We start from the raw sequence: 26,294 nt of genomic DNA, 5'->3' as shown, positions 1-26,294 counted from the left end.
ATTGATAAGTTTTCACCTCAGCCATTCATACTGTAATTTTAGACTGCTGAGGGAATCCTTGTGTGGAGTGACAGTTTACTTTAGTTAGTAAATATCTTTAAAAGACTTGAAGGTACACTTGAAGGAACCAAAACCATAAGACAAATCAGAGCTGTAAGAAGTAAAGTCCTTTAATTAAATGCAGTACGGTCAAAGCTGCTTCACAAGGTGATGTATTGTTGGCGTGGAGGCAAAATACAACTGCTCAATTTTGTAAAACTTCAACTTTTAATATATACATATACATTTTGTACAGAGTATTTTTTATTATAGTCCAATAAATCGAATAAAAATGGAAATGTGTTTTGCTTTGCATCTTTTTTTTACAGATAGCAGCACTACAAACTATTATTATTTCTTTGCCAGTCTAGGGTTGTACCTGAGAGAAAAAGACAGAGAGAGAGAGAGAGAGAGAGAGGGGGGGAAAAAACAGATTCAACACAAAAGCAAGTAATTTATACAGACCAACCATCATTCCCACAAAGGCTTTTAACATTCCTGCCCTACAGTGAAAATTAGTAACCAGTGTCTAAATGATTGAATAACTGAGCGAATTGATACAAACTGGTACGCTTTAAAAATCAGACATTGTTTAAAAGTCATCGAACAAGACATCCCCTTCCATAAAACATGTCTGGGACACTTCATTAGCCTAAGGGAGGAAGGGAGCTGGAGAAGAAGTTGGAAAAACAGAGGTGCTGTTTTCTTTTCATTCTTTTTATTTTCTGTGTGATGTTCCCACTCTATGCATGACTGGCTGAGCAGATTCAGAGATCAAACAGTTGTGATGGACAAATCGCACGGTCGTGGCTGTGTGTATATTTGAGGGCTCGAGTGTGTGTTTTTCTGCTTAGGCAGGAGAAATGGCAGCACTTGAAAGTCCCCCTCTAGCCAGGTTCAGTCTCCAGGAAACAATCCCGTGTTTGACATGGCCTAAACCTTCTTCCTCTGTAAGTGTAAATCCTAGATCTAATGAAACTGAGAAAAATGACTTAAAACACTGTATTTTGCATGCCAGGCCAGTAGTTACCAATGTAAATAAATACTACACGAACACGTAATACGTATGTGCATGATGCACTGTTTTCACAAATTTGTGTTTTTGTAGTTTCCACAGAGACATTAACAGCACAGTTTTTAAAAACGTGCACTTTGAAACCTGTTTTCAAAAGTTTGCGTTTCCAGGACCCCTCAACAAAAATGTTTTTCCATTTTTACTTAAAAATGTGAACATTCCCTCCCAAAACAGGAGTGTAAGGAATATGTTGTATTAGAGTAAATACACCAATTCCAAACACTGTTTTGTGTGTGTGTGTGTCAAACTTTTTGAGTGGACTGGCATATATTTTGACAACAGTGTTTTGAAGTTTGCTGGATATGTGTGTAGTTATTACTCATAGAAATATAATATCTTTGATATGAGTGAAGCTACTAAAGAAGTGGCACTGACCACTTTCTGTCCTAATCACTGTGTGTTTAAACAGCAGGAGCTTGTTAGAAATATCCACGGGTCTTCGCAGCCCAGCGTGACCTGAACTGTGAACAATGACTTAAATGCAGTTGGGAAATCATTGACGTCATACTTTCCATGCGCAAATGAAGGATCTGCTAACAGGAGAAAAACCCCCCTTCAAGAACTCATGCGTGATGCCGTGACACTGGTGGATCAGGCCCAGCAGCTCATCAACAGCCAAATCACACAGCTGATGAGTTCGTGAATTCAGTTCATAAAAAGTGTACTTAACTTTAAAAAAGAAACTTGCTGCGGTCGAGTGGAGCTTTTCAAAGTCAGAGCACTGGCATGTCAAAGCTGTGCAAGTCTACCACCAAATATCTGAGCGCCTGTTTGACAGAAGATTCAAAACCAGGCACAATACTGGGAACCAGACATCTCTCTGTCCTGCCCGCATCAGTGCGTAAGAGAAACCGGTCTCAGCCGGTCCACTGCAGACTAAGCCCTCACAAAATTTATTGTCTCATTGTAAGCCTTGATTTTCTGGGGTTAAAGGTCAGTGTCTTGTTGAACTTATTGTTAGTTTAGGCAGGTGGTGAGTGTCTGAATGAGGATGAGAATTGTACAGGGATCAAACAAGATCAGTCAGCGTTCAAATGAGCATTAAAAGTGCTGACGTCACTGGACTTGATTCTGTCCATTCTGGCCTTTTGATCCATGCCCTTCATTTATACACTTATGCCATACTGCATGCAAAAGTACACAGACTGCATACCTGAACAAATCATCTCCCAAAATCTCCTCCCGTTCATTCCTTTTTTCCTCCTAAAAGAGAGAGAGAGAAAGAGAATGCCAGAAATGAGAACACAAATCCTGTATTCATAACTGTATTCAACATGTCAGGGGTCAGCAACTACTAGCATGTAAGCAATTGCATCAGAGGTGAATGCATTTCAATTAGATGAAGTCACTGCTAGTCTGCATTTTAAAGGAAAACTTCCTCATATTCACATGGCCTATTTTGATCAAGAGTTAGAAATACCATTAAAATATGAAAAATGAACTGCAACAGACAAGAGAAGTGCGGATGGTCGGTGCAGGTTAACAGGTTTAAGTTTTGCATCCATTGAATGTGAATGACAGCGCAGTCGTTCTTCTATTTGATGCTTTTAGCTTTACGGAAAAAAAAAGTTACTGCTTTCATTGTTTCACTATCTAGGGTCCTTATGTGAAAACTACATCACTAAGGGAAAAGATCACACAAATACAGTGGGGTTCAGTGAGGAAATCTATTATTTAGAAATGAATCTACATATTTCATTTTGAAAAGAATTCTCTTATGCTCTGAAAAAAAGTTTATTTTTGAAAGAAGTCTCTTGACACATTTTTCACCAAGGCTGCATTTCTTTCATTAAAAACACAGTAAAAACATTAATATTGTGGAATACTGCAACAATACAAAAGATCTTTTGTACTTTTTGAGATGTAATTTATTCCTCTAATGGCAAAGCTGAATTTTCAGAATCCCATAATACAGTATTTAGTTTTAAGTGGTCATTAGTAAATTATTTTGTTTTGTTGATTTGGTGTTTTTTTTTTTAGCAATGTTGACAACAGTTATGCTGCTTAACATTTTTGCAGAAACCGGGATTCATTTTTTTCCAGGAAACTTTGATGAATAGAAAGTCCAAAGTTGAAAGATTTTTGTAACAATATAAAAGTCTTTACTTATAAATTTATGTGCACATAAATAACTACTATGGGGTGATGATGTAAATATAATATACAACCCTCCCCCACCACTTTCCTTGTTTCCATGGTTTCTCACCTCTGCTGCCTGTCTGAGCCATTCCTCCAGTTCAGAGTTCTTACTGCGATTGTAAGCCACCAGATCCGAGCCTCCGATAATGTTAGGCAGCCCATTAAATCCAGGGACATTTTTCTACACATGCACACAGATAAATGCATATCCACCAACAGCCATTCAAAATGTCACATAAAGAAATAAACAAACACTATATCACTGAAGTGTGCATCCTCTAACCTTGCAGAACCTTTTCACATTCTTGTCATTAGGGTCATTGGTCTGTAGTGGACTGGGTCTTGGTCTGGAAGAGGTGCTGACAGTCAGGGACATGAACTGAATCTGTAGGAGCCTTTTGGGCAGCTCAGGGTCATTCACCGATCCAGATTTGGAGGTTGAGGCCTTCAGAAGAACAGGGATTTTACTTTATTATTATACTCTAGTGGGAACAAGGGTAAACATAGTGATCATGACCTTTCTGAAACCCTGAAAAGATATTTTAGGTAGTGTAGGTCAAACTGACTCAAAACCAGCATCTGTATTAAAACCTCTCACCTGCATTTCCTGTCTGACTGCAGGCTCACAGTGCTGGGAAATGTCATTTTGGGTCCTTGAATTCTGAAAGATAAACAAACAAGGAACAAGTTGTTCTACAGATTAAAAACAGACATAATATGAAACATATATATGAAACAAATTATGGCTGTCTTTGTACCACAACAAAAGACACTTCCTCTTCTTTGACCTCTTCAAGTTCTGGTCTTTTTCCCTTCTTGGCTGAACTATGTGCTTCCAGATCTGGCGTTTGATTTGATGACCTCTTTGACTGCCTCTCAGAGCCCTGATTTGTTGCAGCTGGGCCTGTTCTATCCAGCTGCAAGTTCTGAATATTGTTGGCACTGCTTTGCTGATTCTTTGTGCTTTTGCTGCTTTTGGACTCGGTGCCCTCTTGCTGATTCGGTAATTGTGGGTTATTGATTCTGCTGTTTGTTCCTGACTCAAGACGTTGTTTTTTATTAGCTGCGGACTGCAGAGGCTCGTCCATTTCATCGGACATTATGGACTCGAGCTCTTCAAGTGACATATCTAAATCAGCGGCTGCTGCAGGTTTCTCGGGGGCCGATGGGGTGTCTTGCTCTGGTTCCTTTCTCTTCTTGCTGCCAGAGCTTTGACTGGACCCACAAGCTTGAACCAGACTGGCACTGAACTTAGATCGTGACACTGAGCTGTGTTGGTTTTGGGCTGTATGTGATGCTTTGTGAGATCTACTGGCAAAGGAACTTTGCTGGATCTCATCCTCTTTAACCTCACTGTCTTTTCTGGAGAGTTTGGCGTCTGACTGGACAGAACCGTCTTCACGTGGCCTGCCACCGTAAACAAATATATAACATAAATCTTAATAAAACTGTGACTGAAGTCTCACATCCTGCACATTTCTACTGCAAATACTGTCACATGACCCTGTTCACATGGTATTAATGTGCATCTTGGTGGTCAGCTGAGACACATAAGCATTTATTTAGATTTTATTTGATTTCATGACTATATATGCATCATTTTGTATGTCACTTTTTAGTGTCATTATATATTTATATTAATAAAGTAAAAAAAGAAAATAAATGTTAAAAAATTATTTTTAATTTTTTTTGAAAAAATAAAACTAATTTTAAATCTCACTACAAACACTTATTCTACTCAAGCAGCTGTATCAACTTCAGATGTGTGTGCTTCATGTAACTTACACTACTGGTTAAAAGTTTGGGGTCTGTGAGATTATATTTAAAAGAAATAAATATTTTTATTCACCAAGGATGCATTAATGATGTCAGTAAAGACATTTATAATGTTACAAAATAATTTCTTTTAAACATTCAAGAATTCCAGTCTCCCAAGGGGGAAAAACAGTATCACATTTTCACAGAAATATGTAACTGTTTTCAACAGTGATAATAAGAAAAAATATTTATTGAGCACCAAATCAGCATATTAGAATGATTTCTGAAGGATCATGAAGACTGGAGTAATGGCTGCAGAAAATTCAGCTTTGCCTTTACAGGAATACGTTACATTTTCAAATATATTAAAATAGAAAACAGCTATTTTATAAAGTCTATGTGTGTGGCATTAGACTCACCTTTTCTTGCCGGCAGGCTGGAAGAAGTTTGTGAGGGCTGTCTGTTTTTGGGGAGACCGTTTTAGTGTGCTGCTGGCATTTGGAGGTGCTGTCAATTTCACAGAACCTTCAGGTTCAACTCGCCCCCTGCCAGAGGAAGCAGAACTTTTCTTCATCCTCTGCTCAGGTTCAACCACACTGAAGCTTTCAGATGACATCACTGTCTCATTGACAAAGCGAGTAGAGGAAGGTTCTGGGCCGAGGGATGAGGGTTTGTTTGCCGCTGACAGTGTGGAGCCCTTGTGTTTAGGGAGTGTCTTCTCTGGAGTCTCACCAACTGTATTGATCCCACTTGTAACCACCCTGCAAATGTGAACAATGACTATTGGCACTACTGATTATCACTATATGTAGAAGAAAAGCTGTGGTCTGTGAATTGATTGGCTTAAAAAAAAACAACAACACTGAACTGATGGATTACTCTACTCATAGCAAAAGTGTTTCTATTGTCTCACTTCCAAAACATAACTCAGACATATCATAAATATAACTAAAAGTAGCAATCTAGTTCATTTCAAAACCCAAAAGCACTCTGATAAAATTACACCAATAAAAATACAACTATTTTAAACTATAGACTACAAACCCGATTCTAAAAAAGTTGGGACACTGTACAAATTGTGAGTAAAAAAGGAATGGAATAATTTACAAATCTCATAAACTTGTATTTTATTCACAATAGAATATAGATAACATATGAAATGTTGAAAGTGAGACATTTTGAAATGTCATGCCAAATATTGGCTCATTTTAGATTTCATGAGAGCTACACATTCCAAAAAAGTTGGGACAGGTAGCAATAAGAGGTTGAAAAAGTTAAATGTACACATAAGGAACAGCTGGAGGACCAATTTGCAACTTATTAGGTCAATTGGCAACATGATTGGGTATAAAAAGAGCCTTTCAGAGTGGCAGTGTCTCTCAGAAGTCAAGATGGGCAGAGGATCACCAATTCCCCCAATGCTGCGGCGAAAAATAGTGGAGCAATATCAGAAAGGAGTTTCTCAGATAAAAATTGCAAAGAGTTTGAAGTTATCATTATCTACAGTGCATAATATTAGACTTGTGCCGGTATTCGGTAATGCGATATATCGCGGTAATGAATATGCACGATATTGTTATCGTGGGCACTTCTAAATACCGAGAATAATTATATATTACAAATTATTCAGAATTTGGAATACGTTTAAGAATACTTTTCCCATCAACTGGTCAAAATGCACATCACTGCTGTATGCTGCTTTAAAGAAGGGTGTGAGCTCCGATGTAAACAAGCACGCATGAGAAGCACATGGGGAAACACGTGAGAGACGCGCTGAATGAACGCAGATTCACTCTCTGACAGCAGATGGCGCTAAACTGCAGAAAATGTAGCCCTTACCCTGGAAACCCCATAAATAAAAGCAGCTGCTACTTTCTAAACATTTAAATAATGTTTATATATTTCCATAAATTTTTTCCATTTTAATCTGGACTACAACATGCCCTAGATATTGTTTGAAAGTGTTTTGATTCTTTATTGTTCATTAACACTTTACATTAGGGCTTCTTTCAAACTGCCAATGAAAAATTCTTCTGAACCATTCATTAATCTTAGGTATTCCAATATTTAATAACACAAAATCAAAAGTTGCAACTTTGTTATTTAATGAGCTAACATGAGCTAAGACTTGTATTTTTTAACAAAGATTAGTAACTTCTGTAGTAAATGTAGCTATTGCTCATTGTGAATGTTAATGCATTAACTAAGGTTAACTAATGAGGTCTTATTGTAAAGTGATACCTATGGGTCTTTAAAGTTCTTTTCCACTTTAATCGGTGTAAAACTTTTAACTTTAAATATATTTTTGTATTGCTTTATTATATTTAAATGTTCATTTATTTTTGTTATAAGAAAAAAGTTATTTAACCTGTTATACTGTATTATGACCACTTTTCTGAAACTTAATTTCAATACCGTGATAATACCGCATACCGTGACAAAACATGATCAATTAATCGCAACAGGAAAATTTAATACCGGCATATCCCTACATAATATCATCCAAAGATTCAGAGAATCTGGAACAATCTCTGTGCGTAAGGGTCAAGGCCTAAAAAACCATACTGGATGCCCATGATCTTCGGCCCTTAGACGGCACTGCATCACATACAGGAATGCTACTGTAATGGAAATCACAACATGGGCTCAGGAATACTTCCAGAAAACATTGTCGGTGAACACAATCCACCGTGCCATTCGCTGTTTCCAACTAAAACTCTATAGGTCAAAAAAGAAGCCATATCTAAACATGATCCAGAAGCGCAGGCGTTTTCTCTGGGCCAAGGCTCATTTAAAATGGACTGTGACAAAGTGGAAAACTGTTCTGTGGTCAGACGAATCAAAATTTGAAGTTCTTTTTGGAAAACTGGGACGCCATGTCATCCAGAGGACAAGGACAACCCAAGTTGTTATCAGCGCTCCGTTCAGAAGCCTGCATCTCTGATGGTATGGGGTTGCATGAGTGCTTGTGGCATGGGCAGCTTACACATCTGGAAAGGCACCACCAATGCTGAAAGGTATATCCAAGTTCTAGAACAACATATGCTCCCATCCAGACGTCGTCTCTTTCAGGGAAGACCTTGCATTTTCCAACATGACAATTCCAGAACACATACTGCATCAATTACAACATCATGGCTGCGTAGAAGAAGGATCCGGGTACTGAAATGGCCAGCCTGCAGTCCAGATCTTTCACCCATAGAAAACATTTGGCGCATCATAAAAAGGAAGATGCGACAAAGAAGACCTAAGACAGTTGAGCAACTAAAAGCCTGCATTAGACAAGAATGGGACAACATTCCTATTCCTAAACTTGAGCTACTTGTCTCCTCAGTCCCCAGACGTTTGCAGACTGTTATAAAAAGAAGAGGGGATGCCACACAGAGGTAAACATGGCCTTGTCCCAACTTTTTTGAGATGTGTTGATGCCATGAAATTTAAAATCAACTTATTTTCCCCTAAAATGATACATTTTCTCAGTTTAAACATTTGATATGTCATCTATGTTGTATTCTGAATAAAATATTGAATTTTGAAGTTTCCACATCACTCCATTCTTTTTTTATTTACAATTTGTACAGTGTCCCAACTTTTTTGGAATCGAGTTTGTATAAATTAGGACACTTTTGATCACTAAAGTGTGTGATTCCTGTTTTGAGGTAGTTGCATGGAGATGATAGGTTTTCTAATATATATTTATAACTTTTGTTTTTGATGTCCTCCACCTAAGAAAGGTATTCTGTAAGATTCAGTGCACAGATTTCTACCTGCTCTGGTCCTGAGAGAGTTCAGTGTTGACCACATAGGCTGTGATATTCTGGGAAGGTGCCACGAGTGCCGTCTCATCTACAGCAGTGTTCTGAGAAAGTGTTGCTGCAGCAATGACTGGTTTCACTGTCACCGATTCTGTGAGGAAGTGTTGAGAAATTATTCATGTGTCTAGCTGTTCACGCCTCAGTCAGGAAACCTATTTCTCAGAGTCACTGCCATGTAAGGATCAATAAGGACACTTAAAACACAGTTTAAAAAAAAAGTACCATCAATCATCATGTGAATAGTCATCATATTAATCTTTATGCACTCATTGTTAACACGGAACGCAGTACTAAGAATGAGTAATGACCTAGAATAGTCCATCTACACCGGATGTGTATGTAAGTGTATGTAAACCCACCAGATTGCATAGAACAGCAGGGATTGCAGTATGTTTTATTATTGACGTGAATGGCAGCCAATCCAATCTCAGATTCAGTGATAAAGCGCAAGCCGTTTCTATGTGAAAAAGAGAAAACATTTAGAAAAACAGAATTTATTGATTCCTGCAGTAATACTCAGGTAGCTCTAAAACAAAACATAAGCAAAACATTAAATATATTTTTCCATAATAGATGCAAAATTACATGTGTCTACATTTTATACTAAATATATAATTAATTCTATTTAATAATATACATTTCATTATTTTTAAGAAATAGGCATTTTTGTACTAATGAAGCAGGAATGTGTGCTCTGCCACAAACAAAACCTAAACACATTCGTATACAAAATGGAATCAACCAATCGTCAAACAAACTGTTGATAATGTATTCTTTTTTTTTCTTTTTTTTAAATGAAGTTAGTGGAGTACTGATTCGGACTGCTTTGGCCCAATTTAAGACCTGACTATAATATGCACAAACTAAACACCAGCTTCACTGTATTACTCAATACTCAGATCAATCAGTAAAGTTGTCTGAACTGTCAGAAAATAATTAGTTTGAGTGAGAATAAATACACACACATGTGTGGAGTATGTGGGACAGAGTATACACACTCTTCTTGAAGGCTGGAGGGATCAGAGCCTGGGAGTTCCCCGATGTCATGTCGACCACACAGGTGCTGCTTGACTCCAAGAGTGAAATGGGCAGAGAGCCCTCGTCCAAAAGCTGGCTCACCCCACCTCCACAACTCACCGCCTGACTCAAACGCTTCATCTGAAAAGATACACAAAACATCAGTGATTACAACAATAAAACTCCGATTATAATTCAGCTCGGATTATAGTGATTTTCTAAATCTTTCTTTAACATAACTACAATATTCAGCATGATAGAAAATGAAACTGCAAGTTTCTAAATGGAAGTAACTGAAGCCTACTGACTATTAAAAAGAAAGAAAAAAGGATTGAGCCTTTCAATTTGTCCCACTCAAGCTTCCTGTTTTAATAAGAAATACATCGACAGGAAATATGTGCTCATCCATCATAATCCCAGAACAAAACAAAAAAAAATAGATTTCTTACTTTTTTTGTTTGTTTTGTTTTTCCTTTATTTTCCTGGGCATACAGAGATTAAAACCTTTTTCCCAAGAAATCACAAGAAAGAAAATGACCATGTGTCCTTGCACTCCTGTAGTTCTATCAGCAGTTATTCACTCACAAATGAGCCTGCTGGTTACAGAGAATATCCCAGCTGTTCATCTTCTGGTCTGCTCTTCCTCTGAGCTAATTAGGACAATTTTACTTCTCCTGATTAATATAAAACAGCATGGAGGAACTCCTATGTGACATCCAACTTTTTCACTGTATATAACAGCCTAATGAATAAAGACCTGATGCCATGTCAAACTTTCACGTCTCAGGAAAAGATCAAAGATAAAGAATACATGAAATAGGCAAGAAAGATCAGTGTGCCTGTAACTGATAATATTGCAGGACAAATAAAGGAGTCTTTTCAGAAGTCAACAAAGATGATGACGTCTTAGAGTCTGGTGGTGGAGACTAACTGACACACAGCTGCAGCAGTTTGTGGGTGGGCTGAAAAAAAAACAAAAAACTTTTGCACAGATTTGGGTTCAAAGGTAACATCTGTTTCTTATATAGTAACCGGCCATCTGATGTGAAAAGGAATATGAAAGTAAGAGAACAATATCACAATCCTTTGGCATCATATTTAGTGGAATAGACCACATCCTAGTGTGCTGCCAACAGAAAAACCAGCTTATACCTCCAGCTCTAGAAGACAGTATTCCTTAAGATTTCATTCCAAAATAAAACAAAACAAGATAACGGCTATTTTGGGATCATTGAGATTTTTTTTTTACTGACACTTTTTTCATGAAAATTTAGCAACATTATAATATAACTATTTCACATATTCCTGTATTTATTGTATGTGGTGTGTTCTTTGTATTGTACTATATATCTAGGTTTTATCATTTAAATTTACACCACGGTTCAAAAATATGGGGTCGATACATTTAAAAAAAAAAAAAGATTTTGAAGTCTCTTATGCTCTCAAAGGCTGCATCCATTGAACAAAAAAAAATTAAAAATTAAGTAAAAACAACAGTACTGTGAAATATTACAATTTAAAACACCTGTTTTCTATTTTTATGTATTTTTAAAACATAATTTATTTCTGTGATGGCAAAGCAATATTTTCAGCAGCCACAGCTCCAGTCTCCAGAAATCATTCTAATATGCAGATTTGGTGCTCAGGAATCATTTATTATTATTAATATTGAAAACAGTTCTGCTGCATAATATTTTGTGGACACCAAGATGCATGTTATCCAGCATTATTTGATGATTATAAACTTAAAAAAAAAACAGCATTTATTTTAAATAAGAAATCTTTGCTGTAGAAGTGTTTTTAAAAGAGGTGGAATCTGTCCTAATGTTAATGTAAAGTGATGGTATATATAAATGATCATTTTAATACTAAATTTAAAAAATCTCTCTTGCCTGTTTTGAGTTCAAAAACAGAAAAGTTTTCCCCTTGAAGAGGCTCTTTCTCTCAGGTCGCGCACTCAGATCCACATCCTCTTTAGCCAGGCTGGGCTCATCAATCTGAGGCCTAAATCTGATTGACACAAAACACAGCAACATCACATCTATAATATCTATTCAGAATATTGCCATTAGCTCACTGCTATTTAGATTGAACAGAACAAGCAACTGTGAATGAGAGAGAAAAAGAGACTCTCCATACTTCTCGGCTTTAGGCAGCGGGAGCTTCTGCTGCACAGCTTTACTAAATGCACTGAAGAATTCAGGTTTCACTATGGGCCGACAGCACAGCAATGCACAGATTGTCTGCAAAGAGAGAGACAATGATTCAACAGATGTTTAAGTGTACCATTACAGTTCATTGACAGTTAATCAGGGAACTCCAGGATCAAATGATATGCTGAAGCGGTCAATGGCTTCCTGACCTTTATGGTGACCTTTACTGTGGGCATGACGAGGTGAGTGCAGTCAAGTGTCCAGGAGTTGACAAGTCGCCCCCCAATAAAGCGCAAATCTTGAGAGAGGGAGGCTTTCCCTTCATTATCGACACATGAGGAACACACCACAACACACTCTTTCTCCAAACTGAGTGAGGAAAAAGGGTGATTATTATTATCAGCTTCATAAAAAATTAATTCAGAACATCTAAACTATGCTAAAACAAACACATGAAAAATGAGAGCAACAATGTCAGATTTGTGAATGTCAATAGTCATTCATTGTAGTAAAAAAAAAAAAAAAAACATAAAATGACCAGTACATAATTAAAATGTTCTTCAGTTGTAGTGCACTAAAATGATGCCACAGGTGTTTGGAACAACATGAAGGTATATTTTTTTATTGTTGGCTTAACCATTCCTTTACTACTATAAACTGCTTCTAAAGCATCCTCACATAACACACAGAATGTGTAGCTACACACAAACCTGAACTTGCTCTGAAAGACTCCAAATGTGATTTTGTCTCCTGTCTGCAGGATCTTTGTGGAGCCAGTCGCAAGCTTCTCACCATTGATGAAAGTGCCATATTTAGAGCTGTCTTTTAGAGTGACCGCCTGCCAACAGCATAAAAACAAGAAAACACTCTGTCAGCTAGTTGGACGAGAAACCACAATGAACTAATGATAATCCATTCAAAATACAGCAGTAAAGGAAACAGGGCCATCTAGAGCATGATACCTGCAAACACACATTTACAGAATGCAGGACCATCTAAGAATAAACAGACTCTACAAAATTACTTGATTAGGAATTTTATAGTATCAGGATTAACAAGTTTAATAGTTTTAACTAGATAAGTGGTTTTATTTGGTAATATGGTATAGTGCAATAATGAACATGCATGGTATCATTATAGTCAGTATTTCAAAATACAGTGAATAACTGTAGCTACCTTATCATCTGAATCGTTTCTATTTTTAAAAAGCATATTAGCATCTTTTCCATCAAGTGGTCAAAATTTACAACAGAGCTGTGTAACGGACTCAGTGAAAATTCAGATTTACTCTATAATTGTATATTGAACTAAAAGTTTCATAATAAAATCTTAAATACTCTCAATTATGACTTTTTTTTCAGAACTTTTCAAGACGTTATTAGTAATTTACCAATATATTTTTTTGCATCCTGAATTTTTAAGTATTTCACAGCTAGAATGACTTTATGTATTCAAAGTAAAAGTGAGGAAGGGAAATAATGATGCACATGATTGCAGTTCTGCTAAGTAATCTGCAAAATAATAAAAAATAATTAGTAAATGTCTTTGTGAAATACTTCCCACAGCACTGCCTTTGAGGCAGTCTTATTAAGCAACATAGGTTTTTGCTTCTTATATCTTGGTTTTTGCTTCATTTAGTTTCTTATGCAACATAATATGGAGATGCTCACGAGGAGAGTTACTCACCTGCTCAGTGACGCTGAGGTTGGCATGCACACGGCTGATGGACTGATCACTGGACAGCAAGATCTCACAGTTCTTACGGCCGACCACATACTCCTGACCCGGCAGCAGAACGATACTTTCCCCTTCAGAAACAAAAAGGCCTGGAATTAATTAAAACATCCCAAAATATACATATAATAATTACTGGAAATTCGGGGGATTTTTTTTATTTGTCTTCTATTATTATAAGACAAAATCTGCATATAAATATTATTAAAAAACAGTCTTGATTTCATGTGAACATCTTTACACCTCTCAGAAAGATGATGTCTATGTGTCTCAAAGCTCCATAAAAATGAAGCATGTAAAACAGCTCTGGAATACAAAAGAAGATATTTTGAAGAATGTTGGTAACCAAGCCGCTCTGAAAGTTCCCCCAGGTTGTGCAAACACTGCTGAGGCCAGACATGGTCTTATGGTCTGAGGAGGCAAGGAAGATAATCTTGATTGAACTGACGGTCCCGTGGGAAGATGGGTGTGAGGAGGCCCATGAGCGGAAAGCCACAAAGTATCAGGACCTCGTTGAGCAGTGCAGGGCCAAAGGGTGGCAGACCTGGCTATTCCCGGTTGAGGTCGGGTGTAGGGGTTTCCCGGCACAGTCTGTGTGGAAGACACTCACTGCTTTGGGTATAGCAGGAAGGGAGAGGAAGGCAGCTGTCCGTAGGTTGGGTGAGGCAGCAGAAATAGCATCTTGTTGGCTCTGGAGTAGGAGGGAGGAGTTGAGCTGGGGGCCAGGAGGAGGAGGGCAGTGACTGGCCACCACTGCCGACCCGCCAACTGGAGGGTGTTGTGGTTCAGGGGTCGAAACACCCCGTGAAAGTTGGACGCCACCTGATGACATCTTCTCCTGGCCGAAAGCTACAGTCAGGCATTACAGTCAGTGACTGAGTAAGATAGCATCAGTTCAGATGTTTTCAATAGCAACATTGCTAATGATTCAAAGCCATTAGCTTGCATTCCAAAGCACTTCTAAACAACTGACAACTGCAATTATTCCTTCAGATGTACATTTATTTCCAAATACAACAAAGCAGATACACCAGAAGTCCATGGCTGTCTTTCAAAGTATTATTCCCAAACTAAATTATTACGAATTATGTAAATGACGAGTTTGAATATTTTGTGTGCGTGTGGACTGTCTTTTATAGTAAATCATGATCACAATAAATGTAAAATGTCAGTGGTGACATTTGTGACAAGAGTGAAACCAAGAGCTCTGTTTTGAATAGTAATTCTGGTTGATTCGCATTATAAAATAGATTACAATGTATCTAACATTTCTACTGGGTCTTACTGAGAAAATGAGTAATTTCAACTCAAGTTAGAATCGTGAAGAGGAACAAACCAAACACTCACTAACTTACCCAGTAAAATCTGATGTTAGCATGCTGAATGTCACAACAAAGCCTTACACTGTAATTATGTACTCTGCCTCTCCATAAATGACAACAATTACAGTATATAACAGTGTTTTACTAAAGAAATTAACGTCTTGTGACTCAGTTAAAGCCGTATAAAAGGCCCCAGAAGCCTAAACAGAAACGCGTTATGTAAATAGGAATGCATTAACTTACATGAGCACTGTTTTTACTTTACAGTTGGTTTGCAGTTGGTCTGGGTTATAACGTTACGTACTGCCGCAGCACACTATAACAATCAATAACCGACTAATCTTGCACAGAAAACATTACCTCCAGACTCGGTTGGTTTCAGTTTCCACATTCTAATGCTTGTCGCTTTCTGTCGAATCAATGCTTATCGAATGTTATAATGTGGCTGTGACTGAACTGTACAAACTGTCGCGCAACATTTACATCTTAATCTGCGACGTAAGAAACTTCAGTTTCAAAATAAAAGTTCTATATGCACTAAATGGGAGGTTCAACTCTCAACTCATGTCAGCGAATCGGTTCTTTCGAGCCGTTCGTTTTAAAGAACAGAGATTCTAAGCGTTCTGACGTAATTACGTCATTCTTATTTCACACTGGCACACATTGCATTTCATTATAACAAGCTATTCGAATTTTGCAAGCATGTACACTTATTAATGCTTTCTTATAATTTTGTTTATATCTCCCCCTAGCATTCCATATTTTTGTCTTGTTTTTGTTACTGTAAGGATTGCACGATTCTGTACAATTAATAAAAAATTTGCATTTCATTATACTTTTAATCACTTTTAATCAGTGATTTGTGAACATTTCGTTCAGCACAGGGTAAATTAAAAGGTAATAATAAATTAATTAAATCGAATTTCTGTCTGTCTAGTGAATCCTGGTTCCGCCCAATTGAGCTCTAGCTTCAACAGGGGTGAACCGATTCATTTAAAAGATTTGACTCAGAAGAGCAATTTATTCACATATCAGACACTACTTCTTACCAACGACTTTTACATTGAAAAAAAAAAAAAATCTAAATGTATATTTTTCATTGTTGAAAAAGTGGAGATAACACCTGGGAACATGAAACTGATATAGATGATTTGATAAATTTGATGTGTATACGTTTATTGTTGTGATTTTACATAACTTGCATTAAAAGTTCATGAAGTAGAGCTGTTTTAAATGTTCTTTTTAGGCATCATATTCCCAGAATAACAGTGTTTTCATCAGTCAGTGTAGAAGTTGTTTCATAAATAGTCCATAAAATCCTTAAATTAATTAAAATATTTCACTGGGCCATAACATGTCAGTTTATGCAATACAAGAGGTAGAATATCAAGCTCTTTTTCAGACTTGGTTTCAGTGCTTCAAAGTTGCAGAAAGTGTGTGAGCGTGAGGGTCCGTGCATCAAACTTATTTACATATAGAGCAATTGTATTAATGCATTATTTAGCAACATTGCTACTGATTCAAAGCCATTAGCTTGTATTCCAAAGCACTTCTAGACAATTGACAACTGCAATTATTCCTTCAGATGTACATCCATTTCTGAATACAACAAAGCAGATACACCAGAAGTCCATGGCTGTCTTTCCAAAGTATTATTCCCAGACTGTCCGGAACATTGTTAAAACCCTTGAACATATCAGTTTGGATTGGTTCATTGTCTCACTTCCAGTTCAATATCTACAGTATGCTTATTGCCAGAGAATCTTCGGTATTATAAAATCCAAAGTCCCCTCAAACATTTCTTTGCATTAGTGGTATCTAGTTTTGTCACAAGCATATTTGTGTATCTGTGTGTGTTGGTGCATTTGGTATTCAATCAAAAAGAGAAAACAAGCCTGCTCGATACATGCAGAGGCATTCTAGGAAAGTTTTACGCAGGCTGGGAAGCTAAAGTCTGCCATGAGAGACAGACAGATGCAAAAGATCAAAGCTCCATTTGAATAATCTTAGTTGTTTTTAGAAAAAAACATGCACTTCTACCAAAAAAAGACAATGAATGCATTGCTGCATCAACCTCAGCTGTTGCAGCTGCTCAGATGTTTTAATTAATTAGCTAGACTTTGTGAGATGGTCAGTTAGTGAATAGTGTTTAGTGAAAAGCGTTCAGTGGCTTGCTACAAAAGAGTTAACACCACATTTGAGTGTGTGTGGTCATGCATTTTATTGCATGTGTATGTTTGCAGGGCCGTAACCTTTATAGACACCCACATTCCAATATTTAGAATATTGGCCAAATTGTCCCTCCAAATATTTGATATTCTTTATGTTGCTCTGTTTGTTGTTAGGATGACAAAACATTTTAAAACATTACATTTCAGGCTGGTCTGCCTCAACAGTGTAACAGCTCTCATCATTGTCAAAATGATTGAGATGACCTTTCAAAACCAAGAAGGCAGGCTTTACTGTTCACAGATACCGAACATAAATTCTAGCATGATGCTTCAGTGTTTGACAGTGAAAGAATACGAGGTAAGATGTAAGTAGTTAACCATTTACTACCTGACAACTGTTTTAATACAGAAATGCTAAATGTCTGATATGCAAACTACTCAAATTTATTTGTTAAATTTCACTGTTTGGAATTGAAAATGTAGGCTGAATCATTTGTGTGATTCAAGTAATGCATAATTGAATGTGAAGACGTATTAGGCATACACAAAAAAATGAATGTGTACCTATTTTTAATTAACATACTATTTGGAAATAAGTCAAATTGAATTGATACTTTACAAATACTTTCATCCTGCTTCTTTTACTGTTATTTTTCTTTTTGTGTATTCCCGTAAATCCATTTAAATCCTTTAATTAATTCCTTTAATTATTCCTTTCAATTCCCCCAAGTTCACAACATAGTTACAGCCAAACATATGGTTGTATGTTTGTAGTTGCATGAGTGCATTGTAATGAGCTGTGAAGACAAGGAACAGCGTCAGAGGTGCTGCATTCTTTCCATATCCATGTAAACAGTGAGTGAGAAATAAGCATTAGATGGAGCAAATAATACATGGAAATACAAAACAAAAGGACCAGAGTTTGTCAGGCACAGAGAGCAGAGGGTCTGATGGGTTAAACTCCGTTATATCGGGTGTAGTGTTCGGCTTAAAAAAAGCTAAAAGCTTTCCCAATGGTATATATACTGTTTTTCAAACAGCATATTTATCTGCTTCACATCATCCCTTCAGCAAGATAAATTCCTCATCTCAAACCTGTTATTCTTTTCTCAGATTTTCTCTGCCCCCTCTCCTGAGTCCAGATGTGAATAATTCCAGAATCCCTCGCCTCATTTCAGAGGGCAGATTCTGAGTAAAGAGCTCCTGATGATCCATGTGGCGCTGGGTGGATTCTGCGCAGTGATGCGACGGATGTCGAGTTGAGGTCTCCGCAGCTACGCAAGTGGATTCCCCCGGCCCTTACAGGGTCGTCATCATGGCGGCGGGCATTATGGCGACTGTCACTAAGGGAGTGATGATGTCCACGGCAGTGGTGGTGGACGTGCTGCTGCTGCCCCCTGTTGGCCCCCAGAGAGTTACGAAGTACCTACATAGAAACATGTAATGGGTTATATGTTGTACTAAATTGTTCTACACAGAATTCTAGCTGAATTAAATGATTTCATTCATGGTACTGGCAATGTTTTACCTGTTCTAATGACAGACCTCCATCAACTGCTGTCCTCCTTTTAGGCCCCTGAGTACAGTTTCCGGTATGCTCAGTTGCAGGGGCTAAGTTACGTTTGGATCTCTGCAGGAAACGTTGCACTAAAACTTTGGTGACCTGTAATTTAAATGGAAAATGTTTGTTTATACATTTTACAATATTAATATTGGGAAGAAAAGGGGGATTGACCGATTTTGGGGTCCTGGCATCAAAAAGACTAACCTTGAGGTCTCCAAGTGAGCGTGCACAGTCTTTGGGTAAACGCAGCGAGGTGGCTGGGACTTGTTTTGAGGGCAAACGGCTACTTATAGCCTTAATGCTGCCTTTTCTGGGCAGGGAAGCAGGAAGTGCCAGAGAGGAGCGAGGCAGCAAACCAGCTCCAGACGATACCCCTACACCACAAAGGTGATACAAACAAACCAAATTATTCAAATATAGTAAGCAGGGAAACAGATTATTAAAAAAAAATTATGTATAAAATAATGATTTTATTATTATTTATATGGTATTATATATTTTTTTAGTTCAAGTTTGAGTTATGTTGTTATGTGATTTTGTCATTTTTATGAGTTTTACCTTTGCAATTAATTGTTCATTTTAATTTGTTAAAATTAAACTAAAACAGATGGTTGTTTGAAGGTTTGGTTTCTTCCAACCAAAAAGTCTGACATACTTGTGCACATTTTATTCTTACCACTGTTCTCATGTTTAAATATAGTAGCTTTTTTTAACTTCCTCCTTACAACCTCATTGTGACTGAATGGGTCAAGTTACTAAACAAGAATAGCGGTTTCTGACAAATAAATGTGAGTGGTCATGCATTAATAATTAAGCAGTTCTGAACATATTAGAACAAACTCTGGAACTTCAAATGAACTTGATGTGATTTCTCATAATATAACCTTTTGAAAAAATAGTTTACAATATACATTTATTATGTGTTAGCGTGGTTACTTAAAAAGTTAAAAGTTAAATAAAGCTGTATATAAACTAAAACTAAATGAAAATTACACTAAATGAAATAAGTTTAAGATGAAGAAATAAATAAAATAAAACCTAAAACTGAATTAAAACTAAAACTGTAATAAAAAAGTAAAAAAAAAAAAAAAAAAATGACAATGACCAAAATTACAGTACTTAACATTACTAAAATTTTAATTAAAATTAAAATAACAACTGAAAACGTAAAAGAAAAATATAAATAAAAACTAAAAATCTAAAAAAGAATTATTAACTAAAATAGCACTGTTACTTTGAAACATAATAATCCTATGTAGAAACATCTTTTAAGAGTGCTAAACTCTTACCTGTTTCTGATGAGGTCTGCGATCCCCCCTCGCTGACTCCTTTATTGCCTCCTGAGAGACTGAAATCACCTGAGAAGAGAAGAGCACAAACATGTTATCGTCAAAGAAAACAGAGTAACGCAGAGGCAAACACAAATTCATGTTATCAGTTACATATGCATGTTCATACCTGTGTCAGTTGAAGAGCTGAGTCCTGGTTCACTGTGTGACCTCATGAGAGGTAAGAAGCTGTCGCTGTCTTTTCTATCACGTCCAATTTGCTCACGGAAACCTGGCCGTGGAAGGAGCACCGGTACTGCGTGGTCCGGCCGGTCTTGAGCAGGACCTGTTGGGGCTGTGGTAGGTGGGTTACTAAATGCAGATGAGGAGTCCCGTCGGGAAGGTGTGCAGGGCCGAACTCGGATTTCTGGGATAGAGGAATGTTGAGATCCTGCTAGAAACTCCAACTGAGAGCAGCTACTTGCCAACAGAGCTTGACGCCTCAACACTGGAGACCTGTGGAGGAAATTATGAAGGAACTTTACAGCTAAAAGTGATTTTATTTAACAATTTTATAATTTTTTTTAAACGACGATTTGTAATCCTCTAGCTGAGCTCACGGCATAAACTTTTTTTCCCTACACTGTAAAGAGTTGTTTAATAAGATTATTGGAGTATGTTTTACAAGAAAATATAGCCAAAGCATGAAACCAGAATTGAAATTAGTAGGTGATCACATGATGCACTAAATGTTCTAATCGTGGTGTAATTGTACATCAAAGGTTTAAAGACTCAACTTTTTCCCACCTGTAGGTTGAGGTGTTGTACGTGCTCGGGGAGGAGCAGGAGTTCGATCTCTCGCCTCTGAAACAACGTCTTCTGGAAGGAGCCACCATTCCCTCAGGATGTTGTGTGGAAGAACGGAGGCTGGCGTACTCTCCCCCCTCCCCTCCCTCGCTGCCCCCCCGTGGCCGTGGCCTCACACCAACACCTACTTCCATGAGGCAGGAGTCCTCGGATGGGGAGCTGTCATCTGGAATATCCACAATCTCAGACATCAACAGAGAGCCACTGTCCATTGACACTGAGAGAGAGGATACATAAAATGTACACATATACAAATAGTTTGGTAATTTAATAGTGTTCATACACACTTGGCACTCCCATGATGTAGGATGTTACGTAAAAAAAGGATGTCTTTACATAGGTGATCAATTGAAATGCACGTTAAAGCTGATTAACAAAAATGTATCTTTAAGGGATAGTTCACCCAAAAATGGTCAATTCTACTATCATTTACTCACTCTCAAGTAGTTCAGTTGTACAGTTTCTGGTCCGCATTGACAACTTGAGGGTGAGTAAATAATGACAGAATTTTCATTTTTGGGTGAACTATCCCTTTTTAATAGCAGGTGGAAACAGGGCCTGTTTGCTAAAGTATGAACAGAAGAGAGGCGAGGCGCACCTTCACCACTGAATGCTGTGGATGTTCCTCTCTCTCCAGACAGCTCACCAGCTTGAGTGTCATACACTGTGGCCTACGAACAGTGAGAGTTACATCATGAGCACAGTATTACAAAATGATGATGATTACAATTCTTTACAAAATGATGCAAAGCATGATACCATGAAAGAAACTAATACTTTTATTACAGAAGTTGGTTTGAATCAGAAGTGATGAAAACACATTACACATTGGGTGTAATAATATTTCAAATAAAAAATATAATATATATAATTATATTGTTTTTTTATAATAATTTTAATGATAAAATATAATTATTTTCTATAAATACTGAATTTTATTTTCAGTTCAAACAATGCATCTTTACACCCCTCAATGCATGCATGTACCTGACTGGGAGCCCTTTGACCCATCACTGCCTCATAAGGGGGAGGGCAATCTGTTGGGTACAGAGGCACTGGACTCTCCATTGATCCATTATATGTGACACTGCAGGTACACACAGGAAAATGAGGCATGAGAAAAAGAAATTATTAAAAGAAAAGGCATGACAAAAGAAGTGTAGTTCAAATGGACAGATGCCTATAAGAAAAAAATGACTGAGAAAAAAAGATTGAGCATAAATATTTCAAGAACATTTAACAAAACTGAGAAGGACATTGTGGGGAAGTCGCGGCCTAGTGGTTAGAGAGTTTGACTCCTAACCCTAAGGTTGTGGGTTTGAGTCTCGGGCCGGCAATTCCACGACTGAGGTGCCCTTGTGAGGTGCATTTGTGGATGGCATATGTTGCTGGTGTGTGTTCACGGTGTGTGTGTGTGTGTGTGTTCACTGCTGTGAGTGTGCACTTTGGATGGGTTAAATGCAGAGCACGAATTCTGAGTATGGGTCACCATAGTTGGCTATATGTTTTTAAATTAAAATTAATTAATTAAAATTAAGACGTCATCCGAACAATACTCTGTCAGAGCATCTCTAGTAGGAAAGTGACCTTGCTAAACATACTAAATACTAAAAGGTTTTGTTAAAGGGTTAGTTCACCCAAAAATGAAAACTAGCCCACGTTTTACTCACCCTCAAAGCATCCTACAGTAGGTGTATATGACTTTCTTCTTCCAGACGAATCCTATTGGAGTTATAATAAAAATTATTCTCGCTCTTCCAAGCATTAGAATGACAGGGTGTTTTTTTTCAGTAGTCCAAAAGTAGTCAAATAAAGTGCATCCATCCATAATAAAACATGCCTCACACGGCTACAGGGGGTGAATAAAGGCCTCCTGTTGCAAATCGATGCATTTTTGTGAGAAGAATATCTATATTTAAAACATTATAAACACTTTTCGTCCAACATTATCCGCCAGAACGGCTTGCACGTATGACAGTTAGCAGAAGTGAGAGAACGTTTTAAATACAGGTATTTTTCTTGCAAAAACACATGGATTCGCTACAGAAGGCCTTTATTCACTTTATTCACATGGATGGATGTGCTTTATTTGGCAACTTTTGGACTATTGAAAAAAACACTTGTCTCTTGCCATTCTAACGCTTGGAAGAGCAAGGATAATTTTAAATACAACTCTGATTGGATTCATCTGAAAGAAGAAAGTCATATACACCTAGGATGGCTCGAGGGTGAGTAAAATTTGGTGAGCCATTTTTGGGTGAACTAACCCCTTATTGGTTTAGCTTTTGAGTTAGAGTTAGGAGATTTTATTAGCTCAATATGAAACAACAAAAATAAATTAATTACATGATGGAAAAACAAAAGCAAAAAAAAAAAATCTGTGTGTGTGTTTTCACCTCTGTGCATCGGTCTCAGAGCTGCAGGTGTATTCAGGAGGGTAGTAAGGTGGTGGTGGAATGGGTGGAACAAACTCCTCAAAGTCCATCATGTTACTGAGAAATGCATCCTGAGGAGTAGTGCATTCCGGGTTTACAGAGCGAGAGCGATGAGGAGCCAGCTACAACAAACAGAGTGGGATGAGATAAAGGCTCATGTGTCAATCTACGCACTGTAATATTTGAGAGAAAAATAAAGCTATTAAAACAAAGTGTTTTAGTGCAAAGGTTTTGTGCATTTTGTCTCACTAGATGCAGTAGGTCCAAAGAGAAGATATGAATGCTGCAGGTGACCGTGGACAGAGTGCAGATAATAGTAGAGAGAATACTAAGACCGCAGGCACTGAACAGCAGATCCTGCACACACATATAATATCATGGTTAAACTCAAACTTATTCAGACACCTGAGTGTTTGTTTTAGGGGGCTGGGACCATCCCAAACACCCTATAAGAGTTAAGGGACCCCACCTTGAGCTGGTGACGCACAGAGTGACAGTCTGTATGTAGGTACAGCACTAGTGCCTCATCTTCTGTTAGAGAGCACGTCTGCTTGGGGTCACAGCAAAGACACAGACGATTCTGCATCTGCAACAAGCACATGGATATTATTTGAAGAGAAGAGAAGAGAAGAGAAGAGAAGAGAAGAGAAGAGAAGAGAAGAGAAGAGAAGAGAAGAGAAGAGAAGAGAAGAGAAGAGAAGAGAAGAGAAGAGAAGAGAAGAGAAGAGAATGTACCTGACAGGTAACATAAGATTTGACCATCTGTGCATTCTGACATGAGAGCATGGAACCAGCCAGACTGAGAATCACACACACTGCAGACAGCAGCATAAACAGTGACACCTGGACGAAACAAAAACAGCATCACTGCAAAAACTAAGAAGAGCGGACAAATGCACACACGCAGACAAGTCCTGTCATGATGATAAAGATACGCACGACAAGAGTGAAGGGCCTCCTCCATGATATTACCCCAACTACTCCGGACGCCACAACCTGTTTAACAAAAAAAGAAAAACATTTAAGGGATAGATTTTCTTTTCTTCACACAAATCTATATAAGATGGCTTCAGAGCAAAAGATGTATTGACCACTTTTATATTGCTTTCATGGTGTTTTTTAGTCATTTTGGAGCTTGATTATATATATATATATATATATATATATATATATATATATATATATATATATATATATATATATATATAATATATATATTATAATAAAAAGTATTATTTTAAGAACATATATATATTTTTAAAAGACCTACAGAAAAATAATAAAAAAATAATGCCAGATTTTTTTGTTTTATTATTCTTGGGTAACAAAAAAAATAATAATAATTTGTCTTCATTTCCTCTCACTCATGTCTATAATCCCCCCCCCCCCCATTTATGTAACTTTTTTTGTGTTAAATGTAATTATATATTTATTGCTATATATTTAAATGGCCCTGTGGGATTCATAGCAAAGATTAAATATAGCATGTTCCACTGCAGGACACATCATGCCAATATTTATATCCAAATAAATTATAAAAGAAACTTACAAAGAAGCCAGCCCAGAAAGGACAGGACTGTCTGACACGGGGTGATGAGGTGAAGGCTAGACTTGTGAAGCTGAAGGCCAGCACCATGGCCCCCAGCGCAAGGTGACACAAGCCCAGGTACAGCAGGACGCGCGCACTGGTCCGCCCAGACATCCCTCTGCGACTACCGGACAAAGCTCGAGAGCCTGACATCGAGGCCACGCTGCTGGAGTCCGACGGTGAGGGCATGATGGCTACTGAAATACTTCCTAAATGATGGGACTATATGTGACTTTGTTTAATATGTGAAGGAGATACTCCTTTAAATATGCAGTTAGGGTCTAAATAACATCCACAGCTGTTAAAACTCAACTTATGTTGTGTCAACATTTATTCTTGGCGTCGTACATCTGCATTCTCCGATATCCCTTGATCTGGCTTGGTCCATCGCCCACCTGCCCTCTCTCTCTCCCCATCCCCGCGGCATTGCGGTACCCAGAGCCTTCAGCAGGCCGAGCGGAGCAGCTTTGGCCTTCTAGCTACTCCGCGGAGGAGGATAACACAACACGAGTCCTGCTCACATCGGAGTGTATCTTCACTGGGTTTCCACTAGAGAGCCTCGCAGGACCCACTTGAACTCGGAAAACACGTCTCATGAAGCACAGCGGTGTCAGGAGAGAAAAGGGAAGAGTCGACACAAAAGGAAATGAAAGCAGGCGCGCGGAGTCAATTTGTTGTGAACAGCTCGCTATGTTGCTCCCATGATGCATCCGTTTGTTTCGAATAATAATTATAAAGCCACGGTGTTCCTTTTGAGAGAGTTTTGTCCTATGTTCAGTTTCCCCCTTTTCCTCCCGCAGTCACGAGGACTCCCGTCCCGTCCGTATCCCGGACATGAGCATCACTACGTAATCGCGCCAGACTTGAAGAGTCTTTGCGTACGTGTGTTGTTCACAGATATAGTCTTTGCGCCATGTAAACGTTGTCCGAGGCAATTTCAGCAGGACTCCGTTTTAGAAAAATAAAACATGCAGCGCATTATGGTAGCACGTGTCCGTAATATTTGTTCAATGCGGCACCGCATTCACCCAGAGCGAGGTGCTGATGCTGCACTGGGTGGGCGGTTGCTTGGCAACCTTCTCCGACAGTCACAACGGTTGACGACCTTTGCGCGCATGCGCAGAATACACAGCTGCATACTTTATTTTTATCATTTGGCAGACGCTTTTATCCAAACGCTTTTAAACACAAGAAATGCCAGTTACACGTGGTTTGCGTCAACGTACAAAATAGTGATAGTGAGGGAAAAGGAAAATGTTATTCTTTTTATTCTTTTTCTTTTTTTGTTGAGGATTTAGTTAGATTCTCACTAATGTTTTCAATTGTTTCTTCAAACAATACATTGCTAC

At 37.9% G+C, this 26,294-nt stretch overlaps 2 protein-coding genes across 4 annotated transcripts; both read right to left on the bottom strand.

Moving 5' to 3' along the window:
- Nucleotides 1–152: 152 nt before the first annotated feature.
- Nucleotides 153–15,594, bottom strand: LOC109058107 (nibrin-like). Its single transcript, XM_042740939.1, has 16 exons — nucleotides 15,413–15,594; nucleotides 13,683–13,804; nucleotides 12,707–12,834; nucleotides 12,206–12,365; nucleotides 11,983–12,086; nucleotides 11,736–11,853; nucleotides 9,788–9,984; nucleotides 9,186–9,283; nucleotides 8,779–8,917; nucleotides 5,431–5,772; nucleotides 4,012–4,660; nucleotides 3,852–3,914; nucleotides 3,537–3,698; nucleotides 3,321–3,434; nucleotides 2,268–2,317; nucleotides 153–418 (listed from the first exon to the last, which is right to left on the bottom strand). The coding sequence occupies exons 1-16, from the start codon at nucleotides 15,441–15,443 to the stop codon at nucleotides 391–393; spliced, it is 2,505 nt and encodes an 834-aa protein (XP_042596873.1). The 5' UTR covers nucleotides 15,444–15,594; the 3' UTR covers nucleotides 153–390.
- Nucleotides 15,595–16,207: 613 nt separating this feature from the next.
- Nucleotides 16,208–26,144, bottom strand: LOC109067434 (protein FAM189B-like). 3 transcript variants are annotated; one of them, XM_042740934.1, is made up of 14 exons: nucleotides 24,907–26,143; nucleotides 24,297–24,353; nucleotides 24,093–24,200; nucleotides 23,827–23,943; nucleotides 23,607–23,714; nucleotides 23,319–23,479; nucleotides 21,910–22,009; nucleotides 21,521–21,593; nucleotides 20,863–21,139; nucleotides 20,246–20,571; nucleotides 20,077–20,145; nucleotides 18,992–19,161; nucleotides 18,752–18,886; nucleotides 16,208–18,649 (listed from the first exon to the last, which is right to left on the bottom strand). In XM_042740934.1, exons 1-14 carry the CDS (start codon nucleotides 25,132–25,134, stop codon nucleotides 18,398–18,400), a joined length of 2,181 nt encoding a protein of 726 aa, XP_042596868.1. In that variant the 5' UTR covers nucleotides 25,135–26,143; the 3' UTR covers nucleotides 16,208–18,397. The 3 variants fall into 3 exon arrangements, with proteins under 3 accessions (XP_042596868.1, XP_042596869.1, XP_042596870.1); XM_042740935.1 differs by having other exon boundaries at nucleotides 20,863–21,088; XM_042740936.1 differs by lacking the exon at nucleotides 24,093–24,200 and having other exon boundaries at nucleotides 24,907–26,144.
- Between the last annotated feature and the right edge of the window lie 150 nt (nucleotides 26,145–26,294).

Source organism: Cyprinus carpio, chromosome B16 (genome assembly GCF_018340385.1).
Source record: "Cyprinus carpio isolate SPL01 chromosome B16, ASM1834038v1, whole genome shotgun sequence".
In the NCBI taxonomy this organism is placed as follows: domain Eukaryota; kingdom Metazoa; phylum Chordata; class Actinopteri; order Cypriniformes; family Cyprinidae; genus Cyprinus; species Cyprinus carpio.
Note: the sequence above shows the minus strand (reverse complement) of the source record. Positions and strands in the feature narration are given on the sequence as shown.

Bases quoted from the DNA above. Each gene is read 5' to 3' on its own strand.
- LOC109058107 (XM_042740939.1), bottom strand. From the start codon at position 15,443: ATGTGGAAACTGAAACCAACCGAGTCTGGAG. The intron at 12,366-12,706 runs GTTTGTGTGTAG...TTCCTCACTCAG, and splicing joins GTCTTTCAGAGCAAGTTCAG to TTTGGAGAAAGAGTGTGTTG. The intron at 5,773-8,778 runs GTAGAAATCTGT...TCACATTTGCAG, and splicing joins CTCTCTCAGGACCAGAGCAG to GGTGGTTACAAGTGGGATCA.
- LOC109067434 (XM_042740934.1), bottom strand. From the start codon at position 25,134: ATGCCCTCACCGTCGGACTCCAGCAGCGTGGCCTCGATGTCAGGCTCT. The intron at 20,572-20,862 runs GTGGGAAAAAGT...TTTCCTCCACAG, and splicing joins TACAACACCTCAACCTACAG to GTCTCCAGTGTTGAGGCGTC. The intron at 18,650-18,751 runs GTAAAACATTGC...GTTTCTATGTAG, and splicing joins GAGGTCTGTCATTAGAACAG to GTACTTCGTAACTCTCTGGG.